Source organism: Lathamus discolor, chromosome 8 (assembly GCF_037157495.1).
Source record: "Lathamus discolor isolate bLatDis1 chromosome 8, bLatDis1.hap1, whole genome shotgun sequence".
Lineage (NCBI taxonomy): Eukaryota > Metazoa > Chordata > Aves > Psittaciformes > Psittacidae > Lathamus > Lathamus discolor.
In genome coordinates, this window is record NC_088891.1 from 19,239,252 (window position 1) to 19,266,790 (window position 27,539).

The window sequence follows — 27,539 nt, forward strand, 5'->3', positions numbered from 1 at the left end:
TGTTCACACCAGAAAAGCTGTAAGATACGGGAGAAATGGAACTGTTACGCACAGATCTCATAGCCACACATCCCATCTGCCCTCATTTCCTGTGAGGGAACATCTCAATAGCAAATACGGAACTGGAAAAGCTAAAAAAAATTAGAGGTTTTACTGTTACACTACAGGACAATATTGCTGCCCAATAGTTTTTATTCAAAGGTAATGCTGGCATGTGAAGGCATCCACTCCTGTAACAGCCTTAGCTGCGATAAGGCAGGAGGCAAGTACAGAGAGGGTCAGATCAAGTTTTAAGCAGCTCTGAATACACACTTCTCAGTCAATGGCTGACACTAACCCCAGCTGCCCACCTTCCCCCCCACCCAAAAGCACAGCTGGAGAACACGCATCTCAAAACAAAGATACTTTTAACACTACTGTGGCTCATCAGCCCTGGCCTGTAGAAGACGGAGGCTCCAAAGGGTGCTGTACCCCAACCCCAGCTCACATGATTTTCCCCTCCAAAATATGTGAGGGATATATGCAAAAAGCACTGAACTGTAAGGCAGCACAGACCATCCCACCACACAGGCTGGCTTGTGAGAACAACCCCAGTCACATCCATGTAAGCTCGGTAGCCTGTCACTGGTTAAATCCAAGGATCTGCCTGTGCGTTTCTGCACGCCTTTTGCTCAGCTTTAGAAGCTATTCAACATTCTGGGCTTGGTTCCTGCCAGAAAGCACAGGGTCAATCCCTGGAAATGGAAAAAATTACATATCCTCTTTCTAAAAGGATCTGTGGGAGGTGAGGACAACCCACAGGGGTTTATGTCCGGCCCTGGACACCGTGATGCAGCAGGTAATCCTGCTGCTCTTCCCAAACACGGCACTGTGCATCCAACAGGCATCTCCCACTCTGCATTATGTGCTTTGGCAACTGACGAGTTAAACCTTTTAAAGTTTTACTGCCGGTTTATAATAGGTTTCCATTTGAATGGCTAAATGCAGGAATGTCAGAGACATCTTTTACTTTATGGAATCCTAAGTTCATAATTCAGATTGCACATCGTTATGCATGAATTACTATGTCATCCTCTGAAACACAACTGGAGCTATTGTACAGAATTCAGGCACACATGGGTTTGTTGGGTTTTAAATAAGCAAAGTCAGTTAGCTGCTGATACTCACTGCTTTGGGCTGTGGAGCAACGCACTTCCTGGGTTAGGTGTTTGCCACAGTATGTGCTTTTGGCAAGGCGGAGAGGACTGACATGTTTTAATGCAGAGAAACTGGCTATTTTAACATCTAAAAACCTAGAAAACTGGCTATCGTAGTGATGTAAAAGCAAGGAAGTCAGCTCATTTCCTTCTTCAGCAATCTCTTCCAGCACACCCATCTTTACATACCTTGCTGTCTTTCATTCCAGCCAAGTGCTGGATCGCTCCAGATATTCCCACAGCAATATAAAGTTCCTAGACAAAAACAAAAGTGAGACATTTTTGGTACCCATGACAGTTTCATTCAGCTCTCCCTCTTACTCAGCACCAATTACATGCAGTAGTTTTTACATTACAGAAGGTGTCAGTATTACAGGCAGCTGATGACTTGTTCGCTTCCCCACTTGGGGATTCTCCATTTACAGCTGCATCCCAAAGGAGCAGCTGGCAAAGACTGGTGAGAAAAGAAAAACAAGTAAAGGCTGCAGCAAGCCTAAGACACTGCTCAGCTAGCAGACAGGGCACTCAGTGCTACTGTCCATGACCCTGGGGATTCCCAACACAAGTATTTACCAAGATAACATATGGATAATGCAGTTGCCTGAAGAGAAACCCTAGGCTTTAGTTTGCAGCCTTTCAGATCCTTTAAATAAGACAGAATGCACAAAGCTGAAATTCAGATGTTCAAACTGGCAGGACAAAACACCTCAGATCCTGAAGGTGGCTAGTGCCCTTGCAGTGACAGAACCATAGAATGGTTTGGGATGGAAGGAACATTAAAGCTCATCCAGTTCCAGCCCCCTGCCACAGGCAGGGACCCCTTCCACTGGAGCAGCTTGCTCCAAGCCCCCGCGTGCCCAACCTGGCCTTGAGCACTGCCAGGGAACACTCAACGTTCCCATGACCTAAAGCTTTTCTTCCCCTAGTCGCTATCAGCTCCTGCACAGGATGAGTAGGGAAGTGCTCGCCAGGTAGGCACCAACACTTACACACTTTGGGGCTCCCAATCTCTCATCACCAGAGTTCAAAATAAACACACGTTTACAGGCAAACAGACCTACATCAACAGTTTCAACTCGCAGCACAGAAGCATCTTTCCCCTCAGACTGACAGTCATCTATCCAACCCAAGCATGTTTTCAGCTCCATGACAGTCTTCCCACCACTGCAAGCCAAAGGAGCAGTCAAACCTCGGCTGCTTGTTTACAGCAGAAAACCTAAGTACTTTTCACCAGCTCACTCAATGAGAGGAAGCTGTAACACTCAGAACTGGGAGGAGGGGGTGGGGGGAATCATGTCAGAGCTGATTCAAGGTGGTATTTCTACACGCTTAGAAAAGGCGCGACGTCAAATACTAACAGAATTTCTCTTTTCTGAATACCAAGACTGGTCCATAGTTAACATACAAATCTAATCCAAGACATTATTTTGGGGGCCAGGCAGGGTAAGAGGGTCAAAAACTCTTTTCCCTGTGCAAGTGAGGTGTACATTACAGTTAAGTGACTTTTAACATGATGGAACAAAGCACAGCTGTGAAACAGGCACCTACAGAAGAGGCTGGCAAATGAGGGTGCTCCACCACAGAGACCATGCAGACTGCTTTTGCCATACAGACCTGACAGTCATTGTATCAGTTACAGAAAGAAAGATGTTTCTACAGCTACAAATTTGACCCACCACATTGGTTTTTAAACAAGAACAGTTAAATAAAAGCTATGAAGCTTTCCTACACTCTTCTACAAAAGCCATCTCTTGCAAAAATTGAAAGAGAAGGAAAACAGCAGGAACAAAGTATTTCCTATGAAAAAAGCTTGCTTTGAAACTGAAACACAATCTAGTCCATGTATTTCCACAAAAACACACAGCTGTTGGAGACACTCAGAAGCTTTTTAGCCTCAGTAGCTTCTTACTGAGTAGATTACTATTGGAGGTCAATCCATTTTAGCCACAGCTGCAGTGTAACATAATACATCCATGTAAGAGCTCATGGTAAGAATGCAATATTTTAATTATACCAAATAAAAGAGCAGATGTTGCAGGAGAAATTATTCTAACCTCATATTGTCTTTAATACAAGCCCTTTTTAAAAACACATTACTGTAATCTCATTTTTTTTTCAGAGCAATTCATTAAGTGCCAGTCATCCAGACTACCAGATACTCTTATCAGGCTGTTTAACATTTGAAGTTCAGTCTTTGGAAAGAATCCAACTCGCCAGGAGCCAGATGCCTATGTATATATTCTATTAAAATATCTCAGAAAGACAAGGATGTTTCATTAAAAGGACATTTGTAAATCACCCGGCTTGTCTAAAAAGCCTTTCTCATGCATCTACACCATGCCCTTCTAGGTTACGTATGTTGGGCTTTCTGGCTAAGATAACTGCTCCATTCATGGTTGGCCTCCTCAGTAAGGTTTTAATACAAAACACACAGGACACCATGTTTCTTATCAACAGTTCCATACTGCAAAATTGATCTGACTGCTTAAATCTTAGTTTAAATCTGTTCTACAATTTAGGAGGGACACAAAGGACAAAGTCTGAACAATAAAGATTCAGGACAGCTCAGTGCTCTCCAAGGAGAGGATTCAGCTGAGCATCCGAGAGGTCATAAAGGACTCAGAAATTCAAATCTCCACGTTATTTTCAGAACAATACCCTCATTTTGATGATGACCCTGCAGTCATTAACTTCTAGCATGCCTTTTGCTGGGTCCTCTCATTTCCAGTGTGTCAGAGTTTAAAGTCCCAAGTCAGGACTGTGAAACTCATCTACAGAGCAGGCCCACACCAAGGCACCAAGTGGCATGAATGAGAGGCTGGACTGCCCCTCTCAGGTGCCAACAAAGATGGCTTTACACCAACTCCAGATTCCCGCTTTTTGCATCCCTGGAAGCTGCTGTAATTACTGCTGTCAGGTAGCTGATCCACAGTCTACAATTACAGGCACTTAGGTTAAAGTCCAGGATGTGGAGGGGCGTTTATCAACTCCCTGGTGTTTGCACGCAGGCAGGTTTTCAAAGGGCTGCTGCCTGCACTGTGCCACACAAGAACAGCATAACAAAACAGCACACACTCTGTGCCAAAGGTGCTCACTGCACTGCCTGATACAAATAAAGTCCCAGAAGCCATTAAAGTCAAGGAAAGTGAAAGTTTTGGTGGTATAAAGGCGTGGCACTAAATTAGGCAGCTGTTTCACTGTAACACACAGTAACTTAATTTTACCCAGGGAATGATTACTGTACATACATTACAGCCACGCCACAAATCTTTGGTTTTTATGAAGTGGATGGTGGACACCAGCACAGGGGAAGAGACAGCAGAGCAGAGCTCATAGTAACAAAGAACACAACGAAGGAAACACACAGCGTGGGAAGCCAAACGGACAGAAAAGCCTATGAAGCACAGGGCAGGGAGGCACAATCAGCAAGTACTTAAATATGCGCTGTTGCCCAAAGGGTTTGGTGTGTCAGTCATGGGAATACGTCTTTGTGGAAGCATCAGCACCCAACATACCCACCAGGCTTTGCACAAGGCCTACAGCAGCAGCCAAAGCCGATTTTGCAGCATACTAGCAGGAAGGACAAGCATGTTTTGTCTGGCCACACAATATCCCAGAAGACTCCGAGACCTCAAAGTGTGTAAGCACAGCTATGCACCACAACAATCCTAAAGAGAAACAAAACTCCAAGTCCCAAATTCATTCTATTCAAAGGCAAGATTCCAAATCAGGAATCCAACTTCTCCTTTGCTATTTAAAGCATAATCTATCCTTGCATTGTTTTTTCAACAAAAAACTGCGGTATGTCTTGTAGAGAGTCACTGTGTGCTAATCATTAAAGTGAAAAAATCCCTCTTAGCCATCCCCATTATTCCTATTTCCTCTTTGAATGTCCTCAACTTACACATTACTATCTACAGCAAGTCCATGAGACTTCATGTGCATGAGTTTGCACAGCCAGCTCCAGAACCCACACAGCCAGTTACACTCTGGATAAATGCCACAAGGGTGCTATACATGGAGGATTATAACTACTAATATACCAAAGCAGTTATTTTCCAGGCCATACTGACTCTCCAATTACTTACAGAATAATTTGTGCATTATATTAGTACCTCATTTTTACCTATAAGCATATTTTAAAATGCCTTAGGCTGCCTTGGGGCAGTTAGGGTACATCTGTTGAAGAGAACGAAAAGCACAGTTTTTAGCTGAAACTTTAGTGACTTTGAATACTGCTGTAAGAGACTAGTGAGCATCCACAGGTGCAACCCAAGATGAGGCAGTTACTTTGCAAGCACACCATCAGCTGCTATTGATTTTTATGCCAATGTTTGAATTATGCTGGAAACCTTCAGTGTACATCAATTTATCATCCTATCAGTGGCATGCTTTCAAACAGGCTGGTTTAATAAACCCCTTTGGCACACGTACTCTTCTTAAAGGCAGCTCAAATATTTTATTTTCTTCACAAGAGTGAAAGGACAATGAAATCAGAAAGAAATCTTTGTAATCAAAATTGCTTCATACAAGATATTCCTTCCAATTACAAGCTATTAACCCAATAAAATATTTTTTGTCTTGACACTCATTCACGTATACTATGCTGTATATCAAACAATTATCCAGCATGGACTGCTTTGATGCAGTTGAGTATGTTCCATTCAAGAAGCACATATTACTAAACCCCATCCTAACTACGGTTTCTTTTTCACTTTAAGAACCTTTGATCAGCCAAACCATGTAATTACTCTTAAGCGTGGTTAGGGTGTCTGCTGGAGCGCAGGGCCATACAGCAATCTTTTTCTCACTAGGGAAAAGCACATCAATTGCTTTCAGCTAAATGCACTCACATATGAATATTTTAGTACAATTTAATGTTTCTGCACCAACCCCAAAGGAGCAGAGCATCAATTTGTGAACATAGTTTTCTTCGAGTTAAAAGCTACACTGGATAATGCAGGATGAAAGGGGTTGTCAATCCTTCGCTTTTTAGCAAGTCAGAGAAAGGTAGTCTGTAAATTCAGTCCCAGCTGCATAGACAGCTCTCTGAAGTTTGCCACTATAAAGCTACTTTTCAACAATAGTGAATTATCAGGAGATATATTCCAAAATAAATTTTCCAAGCACAGTCAGTTTTCCCAATACTACTCCCATCTGCCAGCTACCAAAAAGCACACCTGCTGGTTTGTTAGCAAAACCCACCAACATAACATACAAGTAATGCATTCCTACAAAGAAGCTAGCTTAAGGTAGGAGAAATATAGTTGTCTACCATGTGTTCCAAAAGAGAAACTTCAGCATCTCAGTATTCTCTTGTATGTGTAATGATTCAGAAGTAATGAAGATCTTACCATTGATAAGTGGAACATATTTTAAGTGAGTACAAACAAGATGGCAGGACTGACACTTCTCATGAAACTAAGGGAATTAGTTAGTTCACTCTGTTAGTAGGAAAGAGCCAAAGAACAAAATGGAACATAACAGCTGGAAAAAATATACCTGGTTTCATTTCACTAAGCTTCCCCACCAAAGAATAAAGAGAAACAAAACTTGACAGATATACAAACCCAAGGAAGCCAACGACCCCTAAGAAAGCAATGGGAAGTAACAGTGAAGAGCTAGTACCCAGCTACTACACAATGAAACCAGGAGTCACTTATGAATTTTAGAGAAAATAAAACCAGGCCAGGTGAAGTATTTGCCTGCTTTGCCACTGCACACACAGAAATACAAAATACAGGAATAAGGTAAAGAATGTGACAGTTTTTCTCCCCTCCTGCTACTCCAAAAGCAAGACAATGACTATTAACTGCTACAAGGCCACTCATTGCAGTGAAAGGGGCTTCCTAGCAAAACACTGGGGCATATACAAGCTTAGAAAGCATCTCACCCTGTTGTAAAAGAAGTAGAGCAACAGGAATTCCACTGCTCTGTAGAGGAACACTGCACCTTTATGTCTGCCTCTGCCAGGAAATGCCTCCTTGCCATTCATCTTTCCTTTTCCTGCTTCTCATTTAATCCCACTCCTGCATTTTCTGCCTAATATAACACCTTATGTTGTTCCTATTCTTCCACACCTCTGGTGACTTTCAATTGAACTAACATCTCGCTTCAGCATCCCAACTGAAGTTGCACCTCTTTAACATGGCTCTTTTCTCCTCATTATTATTGTTAGTTCCTGACTGTTGAAAATTTGCCTCATTTTTCAAGCTCCTGCAATTCACTACATCCAGACAGACCATTTGGTATGAAATCTAAGCTTAAGCACTGAAGCTAAGCAAGTCAGCAAGTTTACTCCTGTTGATCAGATCAGAAGTACACTGAATTCCCACCTGCCTTCTCCACTTGAGGTTTCTCAGCACATGCAATATCCAAATGCATCTGCCTCCTGTGCAATCATATCACATTTCTAACACAATCACCTAATCCAGTGTCAATTATTCCTACATCATTTATTTCTCAACTTCTGCCTGCCTGAGTTTTCCATCTCAGTTTCTTGTTGCCTGGTAGGATTTTGTGCCTGATGCTGAAAGTATCAAGACAGCAGCAACTGAACACCAAAAAACAGACAAAGAATTCTGCCTGGCTGCGTTTTCCCCACTGGATGGACCCTCTGCACTGTACACATCTTGAGAAGGAAACCCTACAATGAAGTCTTGGAACTACATACAGCACTTAATCTGAGAACTGAATTTCATTTTTGTGAAGCCTGCATATAAGAAACAGTGGGAAGCCCCCCCAGCTTCTAATTTAAATATATATGCTCCTAAAACGGCTGTCACTGATTAAAGAAGACATTGAATACATTAAATTAATTTTTTTAATTAGGAAGGTAGCATTTTATATTTTAATATATCTACTTATGCCTAAAAAATTCCTTCCTTCCATCTCCCCAAATAATACAAATCAGCTTTCTCTTTCATAAGGCTGAACGCTCAAACAGGAGCTTCAATCACCTGAAATTAACCGGTAAAAAAAGCTACTAACAGAAAGACAAGTAGTACACAAAACATTTAACAGCTGGAATAAAATTATACAAAAGAAAAATTACCAAAGATCCAGTCAAACACTAACCCCTCATCCCCCTCCAAAAATGCATGAACTCCAACACGAACAAGAGCTTGCAGTTTAGAGATCCAAGGTTATTTTGGAAGTGGGGGTGTACTGCACAGAACTAATTCTCAAAGGTGAAATTTGTACTCCTTAGCTGCAATATTTCATTACTTAAGCAAAATGAACCACAATTGTTTCTTGACTGGAAGTTTGTTCATGTACTGATACGTCAGCATTTCAGGAAAGCTGCTGTGGCTGTGAGGTTCTTGTGTCCTGGACTCTTTAACAACTGAAGCCAGGCACAGAATTACTGGAGGACCAATGACTAAAATTAACCCCTTCCTTCAAATCCACAAAGGCACAAAGGAAGAAATAAGTAGATCTTTCATATCATTACCTTCTTACCCAATGCTCAGCAAAAAAACACTCCCCAGTAGTCACAGACAAAACCCAGAAAGCACCAGAAGTACCTCCCCTCTTCCTGAGCTTGTAACTAACTCTTCCCCACTGTAGTCTCCAAAATGACCCAATTTGAGACCTTTAAAAACAATGCATTCCAATCCTCCACTAAAACTGGGCAAGATACTGTTAACAGAAGAGGAAGCACATACTCTTAGGATTCTTTCCCATCAGAAACCAACAGCTGCATAAGACAGCAAGTATGGCTCAAACTCCAAGATCCTTCTGCTTAAAACCCAGGCAGTCAGGAGTGTGTGCACCATGTCCACTGCAGTTCAAAACTAAACACCAAACTCAGGTCTCAGTGAGTATAACTAACCAATGTACAAGGCTGCTTTGCCATTTTCCAGGTAAAAAGTCATGAGCTCTCCCTGATCTAGAGCCAGCATACCTCATAGGAAAAGCAGGCAGTCATCATCTAGAGAACTGTTAAGATAGCCAGTGTAGTCTTGCTCTGACCAAGCAAGTTCAGTTCTACTCCTTTATATGAAATTTATCTTCCACTACACAGAATAATTTTCTAGCTAAAGCACCAAAAAGATAGCAAAGCAGAATTAGGAAGGTGAAGTTAGGAATTTGCAGATTTAAACTGCCTCCTATTTAAGATACCTATCCCAGCACACTGAATACCCAGCCAGCAACTCAACTTACACTGTCAATACAATTAACAGAATTTTTTCTATACTTCTCAGCCACTGTATGCTGTCCTTGTACATATTTTAAGATCCACAAGTAATACTTGAACAATTTGAAAGAAGGGTCTTACAATTTCCAGTACTTTGCACCACCCACTACTTAATATTTGTTAAGAACGGAGATGAGAGAGAAATGCATCAACCTGCTGGCAAAACAATATAGCATCATGCAACTGTGCCATTTCAGATCATTTAAGCATTCTTTAGTCAGTCCCAACTCATGGCTATCTTAACTATCCTCTAGAAGATGGCAGTGATGACACTGATGGGATCCTATGATCTGGCTGCGTGTTCTGATGACTTTCAAATGCTGCCATGAGTCATCTGTAGCAAGTTATAGCGCTGTATCTGCGCCAAAACCTAGCCTTTTCTGCTTCAATTTAATTGGTTATATGCCTTGACTCTGCAGTGTTCATTCTTGAGCCTCAAGACACACAAACCAGAGGTGAGCTGTCTTCAAATTAGCATTCTCCACTTCATTAACAGCTATTTGGGTAGTGAAAAACTAAGATGGTCAGTCTCATCTCATGCCCTTTCAAAATATGAAACTAAATGACACTTAACTCACTCCCTGGTTTTCAAAGGTTTGGTTATGTAACAACCAACTAAAGATTGCCTGGTGCTACCAGCTCTGCTGCCTTCAGAACCTGCAAATTGCACGTGCTACAGTTACACTTACTGAGTTAGTGCAGATTAGCTTGCTGAGACCTACAGCTGCAATATGTTGCACCGTATGCCTACTGTCTCATCCAAAGTACATTGTATTTAAATACAGAAGTTCCCTTAGCAAAGGGGAAGTATTAACTGCAGGCTACAGCTGTTTTGCACTACATCCAAAAAACCTGTAACAACTGCATACCAGTCTCTAAAGAAAGAGATCACCAGAAAAAAGAGTTAGGGTTGCATTTATCATCTCTGAAGCCTCACAATTTCTTTCCAGAGCTGAGGTTAAAATCATTGTTACCAAGATTTTGGAAGGACACAATACGCAACCAAATGGACCTTAAGTCTTATCAATAGTTCTGTTTCTCAGAAGCTGTTTTTTGTAGCAGTTAGCCATCATATAAATTTATAGATTAAACACTAGTTTGCCTAAAAACAGCTCTACTTAGCCCTACAAGGCTACCATCAAATGGCCTCTGATGAGGACCAAGCAGCAAACGTCTCTATCCACGTTTCAAGACAGAAACACTCAGAAGCACAAATCATCTTGTTCAAGACAACCCAGCAAGCAGAACTGACAAGACTCCAGAAATTGCAGGCTCCTGACTTTGATATTTTCAAGTACTGCTTAACTCTATTAGATGCATTACTGGAAAAATAAGTCATGGTTTCAAGTTCCTGAATATGCAGCTCTTAATGGTACAACAGCAAAACATTTCAGATCCTATCAAGACTTTGGACAAGTACAGGTTTTTAGTACTATTTATATTACTGGGATTTAGCAAATGCAGCAATTGAAATATGACAAGTTTCTCTACTAAGTTCCAGCAGCTCCATTTCTGCTCTCATTAAACCATTAACAAACAAGAAGTTGCCTTGGTGCCTTCTGTTGCCATACACTTTCAAAGAGAACTGAAAGGCTAAATGTTTATTCGATTATGTAGCTCAAAGTGTACATCTGACAGACTGACATACCTGCCCATGTTCTTAGCCACAATTCTACTCACATCCATGATCACTGCATCTCAGTATGTGCTAGCTAGCACACATTCTACCCCACACTGAGATGCGCTATATTTGTTCCTTCCTACATACAAATGCTCAAGTGTGCTTTACCTGTGGACCCAGGTCACAAGAACAATGAAGGCAGTCTCAGACTTGTACATGACAGAAAAGCCCATCATAGAGAAAAACAATGTAGGGAGACGAATTAGTCCCCTGTGGTATCAGGATGCATAGCAGAAAAGATAAGCAGCGGGTTATTTCCCAACAGTAAGCTGCTTATGAGAATATGCCCTTCTTTATATTTCACAGCAGCCAACCTGTAGATTGTTTCTCTTTAGTTTCTTGCACTTTCATTTCTTATGAAAAGTTTTGCTTAGAATGTACTGCAATAACCCAGCTAAGGTTACCAAAGTTTAAACAATAAATCATCACCTGTAAATGAAACAAAACCACGCTCCCCAGAGATCAAGCCACATACCAATATAGTTTCAAGTTTATATTGCTAACGACATGTTTTAGCATATCAGTGAGAGGTGTGAAAAAGTTAAAAAGGCTCAGCACAAGCAACTATGAAAGAATCCAGCAACTGACCCACGGCAGAGATTCACACCACAGCTTGCTGCTGCAGTTTTGCAAAGGCACAGTCAAGTGGCAGTATCACAACAGGCACACTAAGATTTTCCTGCTAGGCTCAGTATTAAGACTTGGCTCATTTTTAAGCATTTGCTTTGAAGGAAGATGCATGCTAGAAAATATCCCAGCTCTTTCACGAAAGAGATTTCTGTACTTACTGGTGCTACTATTTTGCCCGTCTGTCCGACTTGCAAGTCATTAGGAACAAAGCCAGCATCAACAGCTGCACGGGAAGCTCCAACTAGTTGAAAGAAAATATTTCTAATGTTTTCTTTTAAAATATTAGCGAGCCAAATTTCTATCACCATAAAAGCACATGTATTTTACTGAAGAGTCCCACACTCAAAGGGCATGCATTCAGAAACTTCCCTCTTAAAAGCTCTTATAGTAATCCCTCTCTATACCACTGGCTGAAACTTCCAAATACTAAGTGCTAATGCACTTCATAAGCAACAGGAAATCCTTACTCCCAGTACTAGAGGGCCATATATTTAAACCCAAGGATTTCAGTCTGGCATATTTCCATTATTTTCTCTTGTTGCTTTGTCAAAAAGAGGATTTTCCCATAAATGCCTTCCCATAATGTTCCCCAGTTTGAATAGAACACATGTGCCATCTTACATTGTTGCAAGAGCTCAGAAGTCAGACACAGTAAAGAGAAATATCAAAGGAAACTTGAAAACGCCACACAGACATTGAGTTAGCGAAGCCACCAATTTACAAAGCTATTCATGTAGAACTACAATTTTATTTTTACATGTGAAATCTAAAACTAATGTAGTTCAAGTGTTAATGCAAGCAGTTCCTTCACCTCTCCCAACCTTTACTTAAAATATTTTGCTGAAACACTGTACAGGGTCAGTTTTCTCCTGTTGATACAAAAGCATAGCAAAGACAGAGCCAGTCAAAGCACAAGAGCTGCAAAATGGATTCTGTAAAGGAGCAGTATGAGAGGATGTATGAAAAAAATACCAGCTCTTCAAAGTGAGCTAAGACCATTTTTTAATTTACACAACTTCACTTGTTAAATTTGAAAAGGACAGGGCATATTATAGTTTCGTATTCTTCTTCATGCATAAGCATTTTAAATACACAGTTGGCCACCAGAAGACAAAACTTTACCTACGACTCTAAACTAATGGGATTTTTAATACCTTTTTTTTGAGACATGAAAATAAAAGACCTTAATATGAACACTGGCTTTCATGTGACCTTTTTAAACATAACCAGGGTTAAAAAAAAAAAAGCGAAAACAAGTTTACCTGCAGCATGCAATTGATCCGCAAGATCGTATAACAGCTTGAAGTTCTCACCACTCTTCAAGCCTCTCCCTCAAAAGAAAAAAGAACATAATATGCTTTAAGATTTTTTTATTGTCTACACAAACTTTCTCCATAAGTATTTGCAAAGGCACAAATATACACTTGCATAGGGTAGTTTTCAACACATTACTAAATAGTACTGAATATGTGGAGAATTAGCTTTTGTCTTTGCGATTAATACTATTTCATATGTATAACACAACAGCACTGTCTGGTTTACTTCCTGCACGCAGCACCATCAAGACCATTCTCTGAAACCAGAGGATTTTTTTTTTTTACTAATTTGTGCTCCCTCTGCTGGTACAAGCCTCTGTAGTGGGATAACTAAAGGATAATTTTTTAGCCCTAGGCATACAATAAAAATCACAGTCCATCCCTTTATACCTGCAGAGCAGAATACAAGCATAATGATTTTAAAAATCATTACAGCCATTACACTATAACATTTGGACTGTCTCTCACAATCAACAACAATTTTAAACATGACAGACTTGGAACTAAAACCACTCCATGCTGCTATAATTTTAAAGGAACTCGCCAAATATGACAATGTTCTTAAAAAGCCTACAAGCATATGTTAAACTCATGCTTTGCCTTTTCACAAAACATGCATGTTGGGTGTGTTCCCACTGGCCCCCGTGCAAGAACTACATCATAAATATTTATATCTTTATTAACATATGACTATAGTGTTCTGCCACAGGTTATTTAATCAAGATGTACCATTATTTAAATGCAACATAGCACAGTTTTCATATTATCTACTTACCACCAGACACAACCACTTTTGCACTAGTAAGCTCTGGTCGGTCACTTTTTGTCAGCTCCTGCTCAATCCATTCAGACAGACCAACAGGCGGTGGAGGGGTTACTGCGTTCAGCAGATGAATAAAAACACCCACAGGAAAAGAGATCAAATGTGTAATCTCAACATTTTAAATCTGATCTTAAACTTCATGCAGAGTTCAGTCCATAACCCATTCTACCTACTACCAGTAACTGCTCCGTCCCCGAGTTACAAGCTTGTTTTGTTAGTTATGTTTGAGTAACCTATAGTATAACCTGCACTAAAATTAAAGGTCTGATGTATACTACATTGATATCAACCCAGCATAATAAATCTGATTCTTATTAAGACAGGCAAACCAGCCAATTAAGCAACACACTATGCTAATCTTAAGTACCAAGTAGCATTTGTTTCCTTACATCCAGAGATTTAGGAGCTACAAGATGGTTTGGGAGCAGGTACTAAGCCATCCACAAAAATCTGAGGTCTGGAGCCCACACACATGCAGCACACTACTAATGATTGTCTCTGCTGGATTTAGAGCACAGTCATAAAAAGGCCCACAGAAAAGAGCAGAGGTGGTCAAACACTGGAACAGGTTGCCCAGAGTGTCCATCTGTAGAGTTACTCAGAGCCTGACTGAACACAATCCTGGGCAACCTGCTCCAGTTGGACTAAATTATCATGAAGACCCTTCCAACCTCAAATACTCTGTGATTCTGTGACTGGATTTCTCTATCATCAAAGCTACACTGGCTTTATTAAAATACTAATTTAACCTGCTTTAGTTAAAACGGATCTAAACCAACAACTGGGTGTTCTCAAAGCAATTTAAACTGCTACTAATTTAGCTAGACATTGCAGTGACCTATCTTGATTGAAATACGAGCAATTAAACAGAACCTGTGGCTAACCAGCCACTTTGTTTTTTTACCCAATCTTGCTTGGAAAACCAATCTGGCTATTGAAACAGCTGTAACTAAGTTGCAAGACTGCAGTGTCAGAGGTTTAAACAGCGAGTGAAAGAGATTTCACCACATATAATTTCATTTCTGGTCAATGAAAAGTGTAAAGTACCCATATTAAAATCATAAAGCTAGAATTATGACAGTTTGCTTTAACAAATACATCTACAAAACATCACTATGCCATGAACAAAACTCTTATCACATGAAGCAACAAAATAGCAGAACAAATACTCACACTTTTCTAAACTGGCACTACCACCACTTGCTGGTGCAGCCTCAAAAGAAGTTCCCCGCACAGTGAATATTTTAATTGCTTCATCACATTGCAAAGTGCAAAGAATATTTCCTAAGAAAACAAAGGGTCACATTATATTCAACAAAATATCAAACATATCATGCTTTTTAAAAAAGAAATAAAGTTAGTATTAGAAACACATCAGCAGTCCTACAAGAAGAGGTAACAGTCAGAAAGTTACTTTCCAAAACTGCAGCTTTAGATAACTAAAACTTGAAAGTCAGGCACTTAATAAACATAGATTATAAACATTTTCATTTACTTTTTAGCTCCATGCTTCTGAAGTACGATAACAAATCCTGCTTTTGAATGATACAAAGCATTCAGATCATCTCTTATGGACAAGCTTTTAAATTCTGGAAAGGGGAAAAGAAAAAAAAAAAACACCAAACAGGTGTCCTACTTTAACATAAAGAGTGCCTATAATTCATAGTAGATCTTTTATCCTGCCACATGAATTCATGAGAACACAATAAGGCCTGTCCCTACTACCTGTGATAATGTTTCTCTCAATAATATAAAATACATGGTATTTACTTCACATTGGAGGCTGTAGGGAACACTAAAAGAGAAAAATGCTCCAACACCAGCTATTCATAAACAAAGTCATCTCAAAACTGTGAGTTACTGGGAAGCAACTTAAAAGAGCAACACAAAAATCACATTCTGGTAATGTAACTGAAAATGTAGTATCACACTAGTACGTGATACCATCTTGTACAGCAAAATTAAGAAAAGCAAGCTAATGAGCTCATACCAAAATTAAAACACAGTCTCAGACAAGCATCAGAGAAACAGGACTGAAAAAAGAATTGTAAATTAAGTCAATTTAATACTATAAATAATTAGTTTAATGTCTTTCTAATTAGGAAAAATAACCCTGTGGCATCTTAAATCAGAACTAATGCTAGTCATATTAAATAAAGCTGGACAATGAACTTAATGTCTTATGTTTTACACAATCTGATCAGAAGTACACTAACAAATAAATGCAGGATGTATAAAGGAGATTACCAAATTCTATCAAGTGAAGTGACAGACCTGGCTCCTAACTGATAGTACCAAAAATCATCAGGATCACTTGTTTTCTCACCCTTGGAACATCATGTCCATCCCCAGATTTCATTTTTATGAGCTACATCAATTAGATTGTAAAGTGAAAATTCCTATCATATTCCAATGATCTAACAACAGGATTATGTAGAGTTGTTAGTATTGGGTCTTTTATTGCACAAATACCACATGCCTTTGTGATTACCCACCTGCATAGATAGTTCTCACAAAGGTATCTGGTGACTTAATTTCAATAATGTCAGAAACAGGGGCAACATCAAGTTTGCCAGCCACTCTGGGAATAAGATTCTAGAAGTTAAAGATAAAAAGTCAGCAAAGTGAAACACACGGGGTCCATAAAAGAATACCCGCTGTCCCAATTTTAAACTTCACATAATGCTGTAAGTACAAAGACACAAACAACTAAGATTTTTGTAGGGCTACTCACATAGCTTTAGCAGCCAAATAAAAACCCATTACTGCAATAACATTAGACATTTTATGAGACTTACCGTAAGTAAACCCTCAATTCAGTATCTTAAATTAGGAGGCTTATTTGCCTCCAATAGTTCAAAACCGAATATAGATGTAATTTGCTCAGAATACTGAAAATGATGGATTGCTGGAACTCTTGGCACTCCAAGGGAAAAAAATTAGGGTATTTTTTAGAAGCTAGTTACCCGAGACAATAGGAAAAAAAACACCACACTTTTCCCTTAAGAGCCAAAAAACATTATTTCAAAAATTTGTATTAAAATGTTATTTGCCTGTTCTGAAATGGACTCTAGAAAATTTCTTAGCACCTTAGGAATGGGAAAGAGAATAAAAACAGCAACATAAATCATTAAAAAATTAGTAACAGCAAGAGCTTTGCTTGCTTTCTGTCCCCTTCTTAATCTGGTACAACACAAAGGGCCCCCACATCTTTACTTACATGAAGCATGTAAAAACAGGAGCGTAAGCTCTAAAAGAAAAGCTGCTAACCTTTACTAAGATGCTTTACATTAAAACTAAAGAGAAGAAAATAAAAGCCTCCAAGACTTAAGTTATGTACAGATTTCTCTTAACATAAAAATGCAAGCATACAGACTGATACTGATTGGAAGTGAAAGTAGTCAGACGGAAGGCTGACTGCATCGTTGATCCTACATAGGCAAGATCCCAAAAGTTTCCTTTTACTTCAGTTTAGCTGACCAGACTGTTAGTAAGGAGGCTCTCCACACACTTAGAAAACACATTTCTTCAAAAACATGTCTTGAAAAACTTTTCATTACATTGAAAAAATTTTCATTACAAGCCATCTTTGCTAGGACGTGGGTCTGTTATTTATATACTTACAGACATTTCAACGTACATGACTTACAGGATAGATACAATATCCCCACTCCCCCCAAGAAAAAGAATTACTTCCCACAGGTCTGCACACTTTCATTTCAACATTCAAATCTTACAATTATCATCTCAACATACTCTGCAATTTTCATAATGCTTTCAGATCCCTTCAGCTAATTCATGTTGCTGTACATTTTGCCTTTTGTACACAGAACTAGCTGGTTACCGCTGAACACTTCTACACTTTTCCTTTGTTCAAGTCAGCCCATAATAAAAGTCAGACAACAGTGTTTCTAACTAGTAAGTTTTTGCAAACTCAAAGCTGCCCGTGGCTGACCTCTCTGATTCATACTTTTATATGCAACAGTGCCTGTCCCTTTTCCACAGGAAAGTTTTTATGCACTTTGATCTACTTACCTTTCCAAAGGCAGACGCTCCAGCACAAATGTGGGTGTAATTATATTTTTTATGAGTTTCCACAATCAAGGGAGTCAGCTCCTCTGAGGATAAAAATATATTGCTCAAAATTTACAACTATCAATTGCAAATATAAACACTGTTTCTTTTGTCAATGAGTAAGAAGCACTCTCACCTGCTAGGAATCCCTTGTATGCATCATGCTGAGCCACCAGAACTTTTGCAACGCCCTGCACTTTGCTGACTTCTTGTGCTACCTATGATTACAGATGAATTATCATTAGCTTGTATTATAACAGGTACTACAAACAAACAACAAGAGTCCCTGCTACCAATTGCTCACAGCCTACAGATAAGTTAAAACTGGAACACAAAAGTACATGTATTTCAGAATCAGAACAAACCTGATGGAACGAAGTGCAAATCTTGTGATCACAGCACACTGCCTTACAGGATAATGAGAATAATTTTGTAAATATGAAAACTACAAAGCAAATCAAACCTAGGACAGCTTCCCTCCTGTACAAAGGATTACACAGCGATCTCACTTATTTCAACAGCTGGTAACACTTGAGGATTACTGCTCAGTATTCTGATATACTCATCAACTACTTTCTCTTAAATCAGTCAGTATCTACCATGAGAATATACAACGCAAATACAAATGTACAGCAATGTTAGGAACTTTGTCCAAATTTTAGGAGCAATCCTTTGCCTACTAATGTGATGTATATTTTCAATTCTGTATTTATGCGTTTTTTTCCTTTAGCTTTGCAGAAGCTTAAACGATAAAAGGGGTGGTGCAGATCAGAGGACTACAAGCATTGTCTAGAAACCACATGCATTGTCCCAGAACACCGAGTTTGCAGAGTATCAGTTTACCCTCAAAAATTAACAAGAATAAGCAAAAATGCTCCAGAATCTGAACAGCTGTCTCTTTTGTCTTATCAATACAGCTCTTACAAAGAAACTTAAAAACCCCAAATAAAATCAACCTCTCTAAAGTACTGTTTCCCAGAATGACATACATTGCCAAACAGACACCATATACTTACTATTAAAAGCCAAACAAAACACTCCCAGTCATATTTCTACTATGCAAGTGTTGAAAAATAGGGAAACACAAAACCAGACATCTCAGGCAAAATTAATTTTTTTTTTTATTTTCTTGATCTAGATAACTTTTTTCCAGATCTCCACCTCAAACACCTGGGTCTCAGTTTAAAATAGCCACTGAGCTTTCTACACCTATTTGTGAACTAGTTGCCCTAAGTATGCCTCCTGCATAAGATACTACATATTACTTTTAGAATTACAATTCATAAATAGCCCAGTATGAAAAATATTAGGCAAAATTTGTACTTTTGCTGTTCACATAAAAATACATCACGCTGAAGTGTCACTAATGTATTAACTATACTGTCTCTACCTTTTGCACATAAAAATTACAACAGCTAACGCACAAGAACCTTTTTAGATGTGAGCTATAAAGTCAAGAAGCACTCATTTCAGAATTTTAGGTTGCAAATACACTCACTATGCAACTAGCAGCTGATTAGTAAGACTGAGATGCTCAGAAGCTGTCACTGAGCTGTTTCATTTCTGCTGGTTTCTATCTGAACAAAACTTCTTCTCAAGTTCTTAGCACTGCACAATTTGTATTTTGAACTTCACAGGGAAATATTGTTTTAAAAGTCATTTGTCCTTAGTCCTATAAAAATTTGCTTGCATAGGCTTATAACAATCAAAATTATAGGTATTCCTTGTGAAATGAAATCTATGCCCACATTTCCACTTGAGAAGAGAAGCAGTTCAAGTGCCAGACATTTCCGGCAGATTAGCAATTCCTGGAACAGTTCCTCTTCACTACAGATTATTTTTCTTGCTGACCAATATGCTGCCAAGTATTGTTTCAGTGCATTGTTTTGTTTGTATGAAAATACTATTTCCTACCTTGTCACAGCTGGTACCAGCTACTAAACAAGAAACTTCACCTCCAAGACGTTTTGCCGCAGTGATGGTATTTAGTGTAATGGGTGTGAGAGTCTCATTGTTGTGTTCTGCTATGACTAACGTACTCTGAAACCTCCGGACCAGCAATGCCTTTAAGAAAGAGAGAAAGAGAGGAGTTTGATACTTAGCTTCACAGTAAGTTATCAGTTATATAAACTGTAAAACATTGCTGTCAAACAAGAGGCTGGTTCTAAATAATATGTATTAAGCAAGCACAATATATAAGGTGCAAAAAAAAAAAAAAAAGAAAAGGCATAAACTTGTTTCATATCAATCTATAACATGCTGTATTTAGATTAAAAGCTCCACAGGAAAACACTGAACATATTAAAAAAAGCATTTTAATAAATTACACTCAAACTCAGTTGATCACCTTAACTAAGTACCTTGAAAACTGAAGATTAGACCAGCAAGACTAAGACAGAAGGAAATCAAGGGTAGCTAATCAATATTTACCAGTTGGGTTTCTTTGGGTTAGGCTGGTTTGTTGGGCGCATTTGGGGGGTTCGTTTTGGATTATTTTTTTTAAGAGTTGTTTGGGTTTTTTACTGTATGTTTGAGACAAACTAGCTACAGAACACACTTTTTAGATATTTAAAAAGGCAAAATTGCATGCAATGGCAGGATGGCAAATAAGCAGCAAGGGCTCACAGCCTGAAAACACACTGATAGAGCTGTTAGTAAGCATTTTTTTCTCCTGCTCTCCTTTAAAGCATTTGACACTTGGCCACTTAGTCTACCACCATAATTTAATGGTCATTAAATAATAATTTCCCCAATTCATGATCCGCACACAGATTTTAACTTCTAAAGCAAACCATGAAAGGAAAAAGAAAAGTGGGGGGTGAAGCAAAGAATTACCATGAAACTAAACCAAAATATCCTAAGCTGAGACTTTCCTCTCTAACTTTCTGAGTGAACCTGGAAAAAGCATTATTCCTCCAAGACTAAAACTAACACAGGGTTTGGGATGGGAATGGGACTATTATCCTCCAAGTCTCAGTGTATGCTACACAAATCCTAAATCAACACTCAAGTTATGAACAGTGTAATGTAACACATGGAAAACAAAACGTATTCATTAATATGACCATGGCACAAATAGTAACACAATGCTACAGACTGCATAACCAAATGCTGCTTTTTAAAACATATTCTGACCCCATCTTCCTTCATGCCAAATACACACTTACCCACCACTTAAAACTGGGAAAAAAAACTTCAGACAATCTGAGAGGCTAGAAGTTGGACCTAACCACAAAAAGCCTACCAACATGCTAAGCTCCACTTGGAGAACATAAATTCCAAGTACTACACTGAAGCTAATACAGAGTAAATGCATACACACAAAGGTAAATTGCTGCAGAATCAGGATTGTAATTTGTTGTTTGGATTAAAACAACAAGGAATCTTACAGAAGTTCTCTGCATTACATCTTTTATGCTTAAGGTTACTTGTTATGATTAAAGATTCTGAGACTGTTTGAAGCCAACTGCAAGTAACAAAATATTTATTGCCAATGCAGATCAGACACTATATTTTTGATTACACTTCATACATTTGCAAGAGAAGTTATGAGATTTTAGTCACTGTTTGAAGAATAAATTCATGCTTTTGTGGCAAAAAAAACACTTTTCCAATGATTAATAGTTGTGTTACAGGGCAAAGTGAACCACACTCCTGAAAGATTCTTAAGTTTTCAGATTTCCAAAGGGAGCCACATGCATTTTAAACACCCACTTAATTCTGACTGTATTATGAGCCTTTCCCTAAATAAGTACTGCACTATCAGAGGAGCTCTATATGATCCTGTCAAGCAATTCTAGAATAAACTGGGAAAAAAACCAAAAAACCCACCAAAACAGTGGTTGGTTTTTTTTTTTTTTGTTTTGTTTCTCTTGTTTGTGGTGGATGGGGTTTTTTTTTTTGTTGTTGTTGTTATTTGGGGGGGGGGTGGGGGTGGGTTTTGTTTGTTTGTTGGGGTTTTTTAACCCAAAAAGAGTAAGAATAATGCATGTTGCTTGAGCAGGCTGGATATTACAGCATTAACTAGGCATGATTCCTGAACTGATAATCCCACATAACTGTGGGAGCTGCAAACCAGAAAGTCACTTTATGCCTACTTGCATGATATTTCTGGACATAGGCAAGACCAGATTTTTAAAAAGTCACATTCTAGATCTTGGGTAATATTCCTGGATGACAAATAAGATTCCTATGTGGGTCTGAATTTTAATATAATAACACATGACAAATGTTTTTAAATAAGCAAAACCAAACTGACTTTTGTTTGCTATAATAAACCTGGTGCAGTAAAAGCAGAGAATAATTCATCCATTCACATTTGATCCTGAAAACTAAGATTCTGCAATGAGTCAATGAAGAAGACAGGGAGTTATCCTAATGAAGTAACTTGTCCAGCTCACAGCTGACAAGAACAGCCTATTATTTTACTGACAATTTCTCCACCTGTGCTTGGGCAGGATGCCTAGTTTGAAGCCTAGATAAAATATGAAGGCTGAGTATAAACTTACCCAGCTAACAGCAAACAACCTAAACAGCTGACAACCAAACTACTGAAAACAACACATTGAGAGGGAACAGCACTCTGCTTGTGCCACAAGTCTCCTGGTGAAAACCAAATCAGGCTATCCAAAGGCATCAACTACAGTTAAACAACCTACTAAGTCAGGCAATTGAGTGGCTTCTCAAGCACATCAGTAATTATGAAAAACACATCGGCCAGCAACCAATAGAACTGGAGATTTATTTCACCTAAATTTAGATATATATCAAAGTTAGGCACCTACGTTGCCTCCATAACAGAAACATCTACATTTCCTCTCTTGTGGAAACGCCAGACAATTATTCAGTTCATAATAAAATAAACACTCATTAAGGAAAATGGTCTGGAGTTTCCAACACTTCTCATTTCCCTACAGCATTTACCATAAAGCAAAACCAGCCACTGACTTCCAGATGCCTAAACAGTGGCACCTAGATGTGCAGTATGCATCAATTAAGCCACCTGCAAAGTACCAAAGGATTCGCTGAATCTGTCATCAAGTTTCCCCTAAGCACCTTTTAGCTTCCCACCTGAGAAATTCAGCAATGTTTTCCAAGCAGAATGTGAAAAAAATAAGCATAATATCTAAATTTCTAGACTTTAGACAAAAAAAAAGAGACACCTCTGCTACTGTTCCAGCAAAACATCAGAAATCCAGACATGCCCAGTACATATGCAAAGATAACCCACACGTTCAAAGTACTCATTCAATCTGCACAGGTAATCTACTTTTCACAGCAATGCCAATGCAAACCAAACACATGTGGGTCTTTCAGCACACAGGTCACTTGAACAGCACAGAAGTAGGCCAAGCACTTCTTAAACATGGATGTGCTGCTTATATGCTACAAAACACATGTATTAACATCTGGGAAATCCCAAACAAAAGTGTTGCTCTGCTTGCTGCTTGGTGAGCAGACAGGTATCAGTGGCCTCTGCAGTTCATACAGCCCATAGGTCACTGCCTGCAGCCCACTCCAAGGATGCTCACTGCAACACAATACACAGAACAAGCTCTCTTAAGTAACACATGGCAGACACAGGAACAAAACATGGGACAGCCAGAAAGCCTTTCCAGGAAACACAAGAGCTTCTGCAAGTGTATTCTACATGCCTCCACGCTCCAAATATAAAATAGGCTGTCAGAAACTTCACCCTTCAGGAGACCTAAGTTTGCCTCCCAGCCTCATCAGAAGAGCCACCGGAACCACAGCAACTAAACCACAACAGAAATTTACAACGCAAAAGCACCTAACAGGTGGACCCTAAAAGGCATCTTTAGAGCTAACTTTCTTAGCTGTAAAAGCAAACTGGACAGAAATTAAAGTCAGAGAGCTGTTTGGTAGGAATTATGCATCTCATAGAGACCCATTATCACTGGGCAAAATTCCCAAGGACTGACTCCAGGAACTAGGAATTGGGGTATTAGTGAAGATAATGGCTACATTCCTATGCAATAAAGCAGTGCCTAATTCTATTAATAGACAGTCTTGTAGCTGTACAATCTAAAATAAATTTAAGAAAATATATTTGGGAAGCTCAGATAGAGGAGGAAGTGCTAGCAATAAAGCTTATACTTCTTCTACAGCCTTTATATAGCCCTGGCTGCAAAAGAAGTCCAAGAGACAGCTCTTTACCTCCAGAAATTACCTCCAGAAAACACTAACTAAAAAAACAACACTAAAGGCACCTGTACTGAGATGCAACTAAAACTGTAAAGAATGGCAAAAGAAATGAACACTAATAAAAAGGATTTAAAGAATCATAATAAAGACTTAAAATTAGAAAGGAACTGAAGCAGCAATAGAAAATTGTACTACCGAATCAACTTTTCCAGCTATGTCCAAGCCATATTAATGTTCAAGACACTAATAAAAATCAGAGCAAGAAAACTGTTCTGAAATACAGACAACACTACTGAAAGTGACCTCACTAGGTGGCTTATTCCCATCTCTGCACCAAGCTTTTGGGTACTTCTGGTCTCATATTCCTTCTCAGCTCCCACTTCAAAGTTCTGCAACTCCAACCTTTCCTAGTTGCTCACACTTTCCAGTTCTCTCACATCCTGTTTTTCTCTAGACTATATTCACTCTTGAACTGTAGGAGTGTTAGCAGTGCTGGAGTTAGCTCTGCTTCTTTTGCAATCACATTGCTACCCACACACTGACAACACACACTACGTTTTATTGGCTTTATACATTTGTGAGTTTAGATGCATATGGCTGAAAAACAAGGACATGACCTCGTGTTACCAGGACATGAAACTGAATTGTGCAGTGATTGCGAGTGGAGTATTACTTATACAGCAGTACCATATGTTCCAGGAGCACCAGAGATCATTAAGACCTTTGCTCTACAAAGCCTACAGCCTAACAACAACTGAGAGTTGGCCATGGTTACACTTATAATTGTTAGATTAACTAAATCATGTATGTCCTTGTCTACCTTTGCTCTCCTTTTAAGCCATTCTTCATACCTGAAACCAATTAATACATTCCTGTAATGCCTGTAAAAGCCTTGGGGAACTGAAAAAGAAACTTGTTCAAAAACTTCAGCTGTTTTAGAAAGGCTATACACACACAGGTCTGGTGGAGAGAGTGCCTCCTGGTGCATGCTACAAGACTGACCAAGTATGCAGGGGCATTTCATGAATCATCTACTCCAACTAACCTTGAGTTCACCTACTTGTTAAATTTGGAACACGGCCACCATGCCACAAGCAGCAAACGGCCTCCAAAAGCCCGGTACTCCTCCCAGCTGAGCAGTATGAAGGTCAATATGGAAAAGCAACAAGTGTTTCGCATTAGCTTCGTCCACAGGCTGTGACAGTTAAAGCCATTACAATTATGCACAGCTGCGCTTGTATGAGTGAGAAGCACTGTGTTAACCCTCTCAAAACCCCAGAAAGCCCCTTCTTGAGACGCAAGTGTCTAACATTGATAGAGTTCACAATAAAAAACTCCAAGAGCCTCTTCCAGCTGCAAGGAAGGTAACCCTCTTCAGATAGCCCCGCACGAAGGCAGCCGAGAGCGAGCACTTGGAGAACTTCAAGACCTCCCTCACAATCACGTCCAAGACAACAACCTCCAGCGCCTGCCTGCAGCGAGCACTGCAAAGTTCTCGCACACCCAGCATACAATCGGAAACTTTTTTAACGGCCGTGCTGGCCGAGAAGCGGGGCCCAGCGGAGGAACTCGGCCCCGGCGGAGCCCGGTGCCCGCTCCCCGGCCACCACTGCTGGGCGGGCCGACGGCGGAGCTCGGCCCTGCGCCCCGCCCCACCTCTGCCCCACTGGGCACGGGCCCTCCCGGCCGGGGCGGAGGACAGACCCTGGTCCCCGCACCGACCGCAGCCGAGCCCCAGTGCTGAGGGGGCGCGCGCCGCCCGCCCGCACTCCCTCACTCACCGCCCGCCGCAGGGGCTGCGCCGCCACTGCCCGCAACATGGCTCCGCCGTCCCGGCCCCGCGCCGCTCTCGCGAGAGCGCCGCCCCGCCCCGCCGCCCCATTGGCCGGAGCGACGGGCTAACGGCCAGCGCTGCAGAGCGCCCCCTGCCCCCGGCGGCCTGCCCCCGGCCCCCGCCGTGCCGTATCAAAGGGCAGGGCAGGGCAGGACCGAGCCGCCCCCGTGAGCGCTTCGAGGGGCGGCAGGCGCCCGTGCGGCAAGCGCGCCCTCCCGCCCGAACGGGCTGGCCGCCAGCACCAGCGTCTGGCCCCGCACTGCTTCCACACAGGGTTAAAGCCTTTCAAAGGGGGCAAACAGTAAGCGGAGATGGGAGCGCGAGCGCCTGTGCTCCAGACGAGCCCAAGCCAATAAAGACGTGCCTCCTGAAGAAAAAGAAAGGAAAAGTCTGCATTTGCGGCTGGGGGGCCAGCAGAAGCCAGGGAGGCAACGCAGCGTGAGCAGGCTGCCATCCCGACCCCGGGGAATGACCAGCCCTAGGGCTGCCCACCAGTGTTGTGGTCCCCCCCCAGCCACCTTCCCTGTGGCATTGGCACGCAGCAAGAGCAAAGACGCTGGATGCTTCCCAAACTTCCTAAGCAGCCTGACAGCGCGGAAACCTGCTCGGGTAACACCAACCCAGAGCAGAGTCCCCTCGCTAGGGCAGATCCACAGTTGCCTCACCCCTGCCCTTGGCCCTGGGCAGTTCCTCATTCACTCTGAATAATATTGTCGTCGTTTAAACCCAACCACAAACCTCGTCCACTCACTCCCCCCCTTCTTGCCCTCCCCCTGCTTCTGGAGGGACGGAGAGAAGAATCGAAAAGAATGCAACTCCCACGGGTTGAGATAAGAACAGTTTAGTAACTAAGGTATAACACAGATCACTACTGCTACCACCAATAATAATAGTGCTAAAGGAAATAACAAGAGGAAAGAATACAACACCTCAACACCAGCCGACCAATAACTCGCCCCACTCCCCCCAGCCGAGCACCGACCGATACCTCGTCCAACCCTGCAGTCCCACCAGCCCTTCCGGTTCACTCCCCGTTACCTCCTGGGCATGACGTGCTGTGGTATGGAATACCTCTTTGGTCAGTTTGGGTCAGGTGTCCTGTCTCTGCTCCCTCCCGGCCTCCCCTCCTCCCTGGCAGAGCATGAGGCTCAGAAAGTCCTTGGCCAGACCAAACATTAGAGCAGCAACTGAAAACATCGGCGTTATCACCACTGTTCCAAGGCCAAAAGATCAAAGCACAGCACTGTACTAGCTCCTAAGAAGGAGAAAAATGACTGCTGCTGCTCAACCCAGGACAAATATCTAGACCCTTTTTATTACTATTTATTATTCTTATTACTTAGAACCAAGCCAAGCCATTTTGTGTCTGCCCCTTCCACAGCGCCAGGTTGCCCCAGGGGCCGGCCATGCTGGGACTCACTGTTTTCCATACCTCCAGATATTTTTTCCAGGTGGCAAAGGATTTAAAAACTCAATGAAGCGAAACCTTTCAGGCCAAGTTCACTGCCAAAGTACGTGCTGCATCTCTCTGAAAACCTGGTGTCCTGGAGAAGCTGGCAGGGGCCGGAATAGCTGGCCTGCCAGCCCAGGAGCCCTGAGCACACACAGCTTGTGGATATT

At 40.8% G+C, this 27,539-nt stretch overlaps 1 protein-coding gene across 2 annotated transcripts in view; it reads right to left on the reverse strand.

Annotated features, from left to right (window-relative positions):
- ETFA (electron transfer flavoprotein subunit alpha) overlaps window positions 1-25,949 on the reverse strand; it is a 28,762-nt gene extending 2,813 nt beyond the window's left edge. The window contains exons 1-10 of one of the 2 annotated variants that reach the window (XM_065688746.1): window positions 25,867-25,949; window positions 19,835-19,984; window positions 18,057-18,138; window positions 17,882-17,964; window positions 16,342-16,441; window positions 15,020-15,130; window positions 13,799-13,900; window positions 12,970-13,038; window positions 11,866-11,948; window positions 1,386-1,451 (exon numbers count right to left, since the gene is read on the reverse strand). In XM_065688746.1, coding sequence (XP_065544818.1) covers window positions 1,386-1,451; window positions 11,866-11,948; window positions 12,970-13,038; window positions 13,799-13,900; window positions 15,020-15,130; window positions 16,342-16,441; window positions 17,882-17,964; window positions 18,057-18,138; window positions 19,835-19,984; window positions 25,867-25,905 — 885 coding nt within the window. In that variant the 5' untranslated portion in view covers window positions 25,906-25,949. The remainder of the gene's footprint in view (window positions 1-1,385; window positions 1,452-11,865; window positions 11,949-12,969; window positions 13,039-13,798; window positions 13,901-15,019; window positions 15,131-16,341; window positions 16,442-17,881; window positions 17,965-18,056; window positions 18,139-19,834; window positions 19,985-25,866) is intronic. The other variant, XR_010614699.1, reaches the window with a different exon arrangement.
- Window positions 25,950-27,539: the final 1,590 nt, after the last annotated feature.